Source organism: Euprymna scolopes, chromosome 19 (assembly GCF_053919585.1).
Source record: "Euprymna scolopes isolate OS-2025 chromosome 19, ASM5391958v1, whole genome shotgun sequence".
NCBI classification, from domain to species: Eukaryota; Metazoa; Mollusca; class Cephalopoda; order Sepiida; family Sepiolidae; genus Euprymna; species Euprymna scolopes.
In genome coordinates this window covers 14,483,141-14,492,270 of record NC_136500.1, presented here as the reverse complement: position 1 = coordinate 14,492,270, position 9,130 = coordinate 14,483,141, and the positions used below count along the sequence as shown (strand labels likewise).

Sequence of the window (9,130 nt, the reverse complement as noted above, 5' to 3'; positions counted from 1 at the left end):
CTCGTTTAGTTGGGGATATATCCTTTTTGACTTGTTTTTCTTACTAAATAAACACTTTAAAATAAGTTAAACTATGGCGTTACCATAAATTTTAACGACGTTTGAAAAAGGGTCACCATTTTGGTCGGTCCCCTTTTTGGGGCACTTCCGACATAAGAGAACGAACAAGAGCGCTGAAAAAGAACGGTTGTGGAAAAGAAAACATCGGTTACAATTAAGTGCGATGAGACTTTAGGATTGATGATGTTTTATAAAGGGGTACATTTTCTTCAATAAAAGTCTTTACCCAGGGAAACTGGTCCGTCACGTGTTGATGCTTCTATTATTTCCGCATGTCTGAGAGAGATTTCTTCTTTGTATATCCCTCCGAGAGAGTCCTCAATTCCGATTGGCTGAAACCTCTGGTGACGTTGAGAGAAGAAAGGAAGGGAAAAATAGAAGAGTAGGGAGAAAGAGAGAAATAAGGGAAGCATACCGTAGCAGCATCATAGTAGTAGTTCACTACAAAACCGCTAACAACTTAGCAAGCTAGGCAAAAAAAATCGATGTTGCCTCTTTTTAAACAATAGTAAATAAGTATATATATTTAAAAAATATTGTGCGGTCTGTAGTTTCGTTTTTGAACTGAATAAACGCTTTAAAATAAGTTGAACCACTAACAACTTAGCCAGCGAGGTAGAAAACGAACACTTAGAACAACCATTTTACCTTTTTTAAAACAACAGTAATTAACTAAAGATATTCTTTAAAAATATTAGGGGCGGGGTAGTCTCTTTTAAAAACAATATACCCTTCAAGAGTGATCCTAAAATGTGCGTATGCATTTTTGGTACCACGCTACTCGACAATAGTGTTTTCATGTGCAATTCAAGTTTTAACGATATCTGGTTTTTATTCAACTAGTATTTCAGCCTGGTGTTGCCCGGGTGTTTGGAGGTGTATGTTGAGCAAAAAAAAAAAAAGCGGTCAATTTTTTTAACTTTGACCCTTATTATGACCTCTTAACATTTAGTTTTGGGCTCAAATCAAGTTAATAAGTTAGATCCTTGTCCAAGGAACCTATATCTAAAATTTCAATTGTTTAAACCCAAAATTGTCGGAGGAGTTTGGTAGAGTTCTCAAAGGTCAAATCGTTGAACTTTGACCCCTTAACAACCAAATTTCTAGCCGAAAATTGATCACAAAGATTTTCCTAAATCTTAGTATCCTGTATATCAAATTTCGAGTCTGTAAACTAAAAATTGACAGAGTTATTGCGTAGGAAAATGTACAACGCCACACAGACACACAGACACGTTCACTTTTATAGATATACTAGCATTTCAGCCCGGCGTTGCCCGGGTGTTTGGATGTGTCTGTTAAGCAAAAAAAAAGAAAAAAAAAAAGTGGTAGTAGGAAGGCAGGCTCGAGCCCGTACCGCGAAAAAGGAAAAGAACAGGGAAAAAACCTGACGTCTATGCTGTTACAACCACCGCCAAACCGGAAGTGACATTTTTTAAAATTAAGGCTAGACACTCGAAAGGAGAGGATGACTTTCAAAAATATCGGTGAAAAAAGCGACCCCCACCCCTGTAGAAAAGTTCCCAGTTGAAGGTGAAAATATTAATTTTTTTAGCCAATTTTTTGATATTTGTCGTCTGAAAGGTCGGACTTTAAAACGCTACTGATCTTGGTAAAATCCGTCGCCTCTGTCAAAAGTTTTAGGCAGACATGCAAACATACATACATACATTTATATATTGGTAACTAAAAATTTTCGACCCAAACTGATTAAAAAGCTTGCCCTAGCTCTGAATACCCTTTATGTAAAATTTCAAATGTTTAGACCAGAAATTTTCTGAGTAATTTGGTAGAGACCGCAGAGGTCAATTGCATCAGTAGTGAGATATCTTCTGGAGCGGTAGAAGGATCCCACCATTTTCCCAGCGTCCTTGGCAACACACCTGATGTACGTGTTCCATTTCAGATCAGAAGTAAAGGTCAAACCCAGAAGCTTGTCAAAACATGGAGCTTCCCCAAGATGAGAGCCATCCATTTCAATTGATGCCAGATGGGGATCAGAGCATTGATGATGTAAAGATAGAAGCTTGGTTTTGGATGCAGTAAAAGTAACCAGCCACCTCTTCCCCCACTGAACCACGCGCTCAAGATCAGAAGAGAGAGAATCAGAGAGAACTTTGTCATTTACGGCCTTTGATGTGTTGCCATAGATGGTCGTGTCATCAGCATAGATGTCAACGAATGATTTAAGTTTTGGGAGATCATTGATGTAGATCAGGAAGAGAGTTGGGCCCAGGATGGATCCCTGAGGGACTCCAGCATTAATACTATGGGCCTCTGATTTCTGACCATCAATCACTACTCTTATGAACCTATCGGAGAGAAATGATTTAATAATTGAGAAAACATTTCCAGTGATACCGTAGCTGAAAATCTTGTGAAGTAGGCCCTTATGCCATACCTTATCAGAGGCCTTCGATATGTCAAGAGCAATTGCCCTGGAAAGGAAGCTTTGCGGAGCGGAAACCATATTGCATGTCACTAAGAAGGTTGTTTCTGCTGAGGGGGTTGACTACTTCTTTATTTAATATGGATTCCAACACCTTACTCATGACACACAGGAGCTTATTGGTCTGTACTGAGAGGGAGATGACTTTTTGCCTGAATTCTTAAATACAGGGCATACTGATGAGGTTTCCAGGGTGTTGGAAAGCACTTCACCTTAAGGCAACGCTTAAACAGTTTTGTAAGTATGGGGGCAAGTTCTGGTTGAAGCTTTTTCAGCACTATAACTGGAATGTCATCAGGGCCAGTTGCTTTACTGGAATCAAGGTTCTTGATTAGCTTGGCAACCTCACGCACAGACATTTGTATGTTGCAATGCGTGTTTTCTGTTATAGAAGGAAATACGGGGAGTTGATGGCCTTCGTCGCGTAGGGTAGAATTAGCTGCAAAGTTCTTGGCAAATAGTCTGGCCTTGTCTGATGCTGACAAGATGACCTCAGGTCCATTGATGATGGTTGGGATAGAATGCGTGCTTCTGTTCAGGATCCTGTTTGCTATTTGCCAAAACTGGTGGGAACCAAGCCGCTGCTCAGCTACTTTGGATTTAACAGACTGAGCATATAGCTCTCTTGCATTTTTTATTACTCTTTTACAGTGGTTGCTGGCAGTCCTGAAAGCAGCTTTAGTCTCAGTACATCTATTATGTTGGTAGCTATGGAAAAAGTGATTTGTGTGTGCAATGGCAGCAGCACATTCTGGGGAGAACCATGGCTGGCTGTTAGGTTTTTGTTGGAACTTTTGGATGATATGAATCGGTCTATGCCTACAATTAACCATTTGATCAGGTCTGATACTATAGGGTACACATCCTTTTTAAACATGGAATGCAGAGGTAGATCAGATATGAATGTATGGAAGCTATCCCAGTCAACCATAGAGTATCGATATACAGTAGGGTGGAGCGGTATGTCTGAAGACTTATTACATTTCATTTTTATCTTAACTGATACAACCGAGTGGTCGGAGGATCCCAAAGGAGATCGAACGGAATATGAACATAGTTCAGGGGAAATTGTGAGGAAAAGGTCTAGAAGGCTTGCATACTGACCGGTAGTATCGGGCACATGGGTGGGTTCGTGAACAATCTAAGTGAGGTCATAGGCAATGGCAAAATCATGACAGAACCTCCCCTTGTCATCGGTCTTATTTGAGTGGGTCAGCCATTCCACATTATGCACATTGAAGTCACTGCAAATGTGAATGTTAGCCGAAGGATGAGCAGACAATATGTGGTCAATTTTCTCAGAGATACTCTTAAAGATAGTAACCCCACTGTTGTGGGGGTGATAGAAGGAAAATATAAATGCAGTGGTGTAAGCTAGTGCAACCCATATAAGGTAAATTAGTGTTTTCTCTGGAGATATCCCTACCACATGGAAAGCCATCTTTAATGTAGGCACACACTCCATGCCCATGGCGATCTTGGGTGTCAGATTTAGACGTTAAGTTAGAGTATACTTTGATTATGAACTCATCTAGGGAAGTGGTCGGCCCTATGCCAGTTTCGCTTAGAAAGAATATGTTCGGTTTCGTCTCCTGTAATTGTGTTTCAACCTCTGGAAGGTTGGAACGTAGACCCCTGATGTTAAAGATGGAGACATGGTAGTAGGGGTCTACGTTGGAGGATGGGGTTCTAGGTTTATTCGTGTTTTTTTTTTTCTGGAGATTTGTCATGTTGAGGTTTGGGATTTGTGGAACAGGTCGATAGACTTGGTTGGAGCAGGACAGATAGGGAAAGTAAGAGAGAAAAGGACAGGAATTTTTTTTTTTTTTTTGTGGTACATGATAAGGTAAAGCCGTAACAATTATTCACTAGTATGGTATCGAGAGGCCCTACCAGAAACTACTGCATGGTCCAGAATCCATTCACCAAATGGCAATACAGCAGCCCTGGTACTTTGCACATGCTGATAGGACAGCCTCCTTAGTGGTTAATCCAAGGTTTGGGTCCCTGACTTTCAGGCGGATAAGGTCAGCCCAGATGAAACGTTTACCTCCAGCACCCTTACTAGTGATATGACCACAAGGATAAACATAGAAACAGAAAATTTCCCACATCTCAGGCTACTGTTCACGAAGTACTACCGACCTGGAAAACAGCTTTTTCTTCACTCTTTGTCAGAAAAATCACTCATTGGAAATGAGGACTAAAGGACAAAAAAGGAGAAGCAAGAGTTACTGGAGCTGCCGATAACACATCCACAAGTATTATCTACTCTCCATTTAAAAAAAAAAAAATGGGTGAGAGGACTTATTAATATCTACTTAGTATAAGTCCGTTGCCCCATTTCCAGTTTAGGATAGTACTTGAAGATAGTCTCCCTTCCCATGTTAATGCATGGATACTTTTGCCTTTATCTACCTCGAGCCAGAATGTTCAAGCATTCCAGCTCCACCCCATAATAAATATGCTATAATAGAACTTTTATCAAATTGGAAAGTCTGGTTATATTTCATTATTTTACATTTGAAGAACTCGTTTAAAAAACTGGTTAAGAGTAATACCTTTAGGGTTACGTATTAAGTTTAGACTAGCTAAAGGTAATGCATACTGTAGAGAAAAAAAAATAAAAAGCAGCGTATTTCTGAATTCAGATAATAGTGCAGCTATAATTTGGTAAATGTTCATTTTCATGGGAGACTTTTTTTTTCGTTTTAAATATAAGAAAAAGTATTGTTTAATAATATATTTGACAAAAAAGATTTAGGAAAAAAAAAGATAAATAGATAAAAAGAAAACAAGACAAGTATACTTAAAACGTTCAGGATTAAAGTCAAAGCTGGAATAAGGAAAAATAAAACAATAAGTTTGAAATACACAGATGTTAGTGAATTTTAGGATAGTAGACTTCAAAAGTTACGGATAGAAACATTTCTTAGCTTTGGGTCCGTGGAGTTTGACTTTGCCTTCTTGAGTTCATAACGTAAAAGTAGATGCTAGCCAACTAGTCTGGTTTTATTCCGGTACTTAAAGGGTATGTGGGGTTGCGGTGGTGGTGGTGGGAGAATCCTGGTGGGTTCTGTATTTTTATTTATTTTTTAATTCAACATTTTTATTTATATCATGCCAGAATGTTCGAGCATTCCAGCTCCACCCCATAATAAATATGCTATAATAGAACTTTTATCAAATTGGAAAGTCTGGTTATTTTTTATTATTTTACATTTGAAGAACTTGTTTAAAAAACTGGTTAAGAGTAATACCTTTAAGGTTACGTATTAAGTTTAGACTAGCTAAAGGTAATGCATACTGTAGGAAAAAAAAAGCCATGTATTTCTGAGTTCAGATAATAGTGCAGGTATAATTTGGTAAATGTTCATTTTCATGGGCGACTTTTTTTTTCGTTTTAAATATAAGAAAAAGTATTGGTTAATAATATATTTGACAAAAAAGATTTAGGAAAACTATAACTGGAATGCCGTCAGGGCCAGTTACTTTACTGGAATGCCATCAGGGCCAGTTGCTTTGCTGGAATCAAGGTTCTTGATTAGCTTGGCGACCTCATGCACAGATATTTGTATGTTGCATAGCGTGTTGTATGTTATAGGAGAAAATATGGGAAGTTGATGGCCTTCATTGCTTAGGGTAGAATTAGCTGCAAAGTTCTTGGCAAATAGTTTGGCCTTCTCTGATGCTGATGAGATGACCTCAGGTCTATTGATGATGGTTGGGACAGAACGCACACTTCTGTTCAGGATTCTGTTTGTTATTTGCCAAAACTGATGAGAACCAAGCCACTGCTCAGCTACTTTGGATTTAACGAACTGAGCATATAGCTCTAGGGTGAAGCAGAGCGATCCCTCACAGGGTCAGGACTAGGATATATATGTCCTAATCCTCTACAGTCTGTGGTGTGTAAATGGACAAGACGTCAATGTATGAGTGGACGTAAGTTCCCTGGTGACTGGCGTGCTCCTGGAACATGACACTATTGTTTTTGAAGATGCATGTTGGCTGCAATCCACGAGCGACATGCAGCATATTAACTTGGCTGAACTGGATGTGGCATTGAAGGGCATCAACCTTGCATTACACTGGAAGTGCAAATGTATACACTTAAAAACGGACTCAGTAAGAGTGTATCACTGGTTAGTGGATATGCTCACTGAAAAACTAGAGTACGCACAAAAGCTACAAGCAAAATGTTACTCCAACAACGATTGGACACAATAAAATCACTGGTAGAAGAGTACGAACTTTCAATAGACGTTTCTCTGGTCCCGTCATGTCAGAACTTGGCAGACCCCATGACATGTGTTCCACAAAGGTGGTTCGATAGAATGAAATCTACGACAGAGCCTGTACCTCTGACCTGTGCTGCAAAGAGTAACGCAATGACTAGTAGTCAGATCATGGAACTGAATAAAAGCAGTAAGCATCCAGGCATCCGTTCAGCATATTTCATTCAGTGGGTTTGCCTAGCAATTACCAAAGCTGATGTGAGGTCAGCTATCGGAAATGTGAGGAATGTCGGATGATTGATCCGTCCCCAGTTAATTGGATGTCAGGAAAATTGGTGGTACAAGCTAATTGGCAAAGGCTGGGGATGGCTATAACACACTTTAACGGCAAATATTTCCTGATGCTCACTGATTGCGGTCCAGCACGTTTTACCATTTGGTGGATGTTGTCACAGCAGGACTTCAGACACATCATTCAGCATCTTGAGCCGATATTTTTGGAGCGTGGCCCACCGCAGGAACTGCTTACTGACAATGACACTGCATTTACCAGTAAGGAATTCAAGGAGTTTTCCGTTGGTTGGGGAGTACGCCAGTGGTTTTGGTGTGCATATGTGCCAGCAGGCAATGGCCTTGCAGAACAATGTCACTGCAGTATTAAGTGGATTGCAGCCAGAACGAGATGCACTGTTCAGGAAGCAGTGTATTAGTACAATATCACGCCCAAGGACAATACATCATCATGCACTGCACCTGCCAACAGGATCTATAGATATGAAGTTAGGGCGAAGAACATCGATCCAGTGCCCACATTACCAACCTCTGCACCTCTGCACAAACCCAATACCATGTGGGTGACCCTGTATGGGTAAAACCGCCAGGTTATCGATGCACATCCAAGTTCGAAGAAGGAACAGTAATGGAAGTGATCAGCCTGCAAGACATTGGTGTTGATGGTGTCCCTTGCTATGTGAAGGATATATGACCCCAGACGTATACCTTCCCCTCTGGTAATGCAGATGATAAGATTTCAGATGACACTGCATGTATTACACTGCCTGACTGACAACCAACCCAAAATGGAGAACCCTCTGAAAACCGATCAGATGCCATTCCACCTGGCAGAGCATATGAGACTTCAGATGATATTGAGGGTATGACACTGCCTGGTCCACAGACAACACAGAATGGAGAGACCCCAGAACCACCCTTGCGGCGAAGTACACGCCGAAGATTACCAGCGCGACCTTGCATATGCTGTGATCAGGGATCAGGGAGGAGTATAGACAATGTATGACGAGCCGGTCGCTGTTATGCCCAATGCACAAATGACACTGTGTCTGCGGTTGGTACTGATTTGTATGAGTTGGTGCCACTTTTGTGTGTAGGCGGCATTCTTTCATTTGCTTGGTGAAAGAGATTTCGTGCTGTTCGTCTCAGTTACGCGAATCGAGAACAGGAAGAAGGGAACAGTGATAACTGCAAATAGAGCATGCTGATTCAGGATAGTAACATTAAATGCTAGTAAGACTAAGCTGCTTTCCTTTAACAATTACAAGGCACCTTTCCAATGACTGAAATCAATAACACCTTACCTGAGAATTTTTCCTTCAAACTCCTTGGCCTAACATTTGTGGGCAATATGAACTAGAACAAATGCATTGAGGACGTTGTGAAGGCTGCTGCATGGAAGATGGGTTCTGTTATATAATAACACAAGCGTATGGAAGCAAGGAGAACAAACGATGTAATTCAGTTCAAACCTTTATTGAGGGTCAAGGTGAATTGGTATACACGGTCTACTAGGCGTCAGGAAGGCCGGAATAGGGATCCAGGTGTTATGGTAGGTTGGAGTCCTCTGGTGGTAGGCCTCAGGGAACAAACAGTGATAGGTGACTAAGCACTTTTGAATCAACTGCTGTCGCGGAGAAGGGAGCTGCTGAAGAGAGGTGGAGTCCTCTGGTGGTAGGCCTCAGGGAACAAACAGTGATAGGTGACCAAGCACTTTGAATCAACTGCTGTCGCCGAGAGGGGAGCTGCCGCTGCTGCTGCTGGAAAGAGTTGAGGGGATCGGCTGTGGCTGCTGCTGCTGCAAAGAGTTGAGGGGATCGGCTGTGGCTGCTGCTGCTGCTGGAAAGAGCTGAGGGGAACGGCTGTGGTTGCTGCTGCTGCTGCTGCTGCTGGAAAGAGCTGAGGGGAACGGCTGTGGCTGCTGCTGCCACTGCAAGAAAGAGCTAAGGGGAACGGCTGTGGCTGCTGCTGCTGCTGCTGCTGCTGCTGGAAAGAGCTGAGGGGAACGGCTGTGGCTGCTGCTGCTGCTGCTGCTGGAAAGAGCTGAGGGGAACGGCTGTGGCTGCTGCTGCTGGAAAGGGCTGAAGAGAAC

The 9,130-nt window shown here is 41.6% G+C and overlaps 1 protein-coding gene across 1 annotated transcript; it reads left to right on the top strand.

Annotated features, from left to right (window-relative positions):
- The first annotated feature begins 7,040 nt into the window (after positions 1-7,040).
- LOC145240088 (uncharacterized) lies at positions 7,041-7,457 on the top strand. The gene has a single exon (XM_080103708.1). It carries the CDS (start codon positions 7,041-7,043, stop codon positions 7,455-7,457), a length of 417 nt encoding a protein of 138 aa, XP_079959834.1.
- Positions 7,458-9,130: the final 1,673 nt, after the last annotated feature.

Bases quoted from the DNA above. Each gene is read 5' to 3' on its own strand.
- LOC145240088 (XM_080103708.1), top strand. From the start codon at position 7,041: ATGATTGATCCGTCCCCAGTTAATTGGATGTCAGGAAAATTGGTGGTA.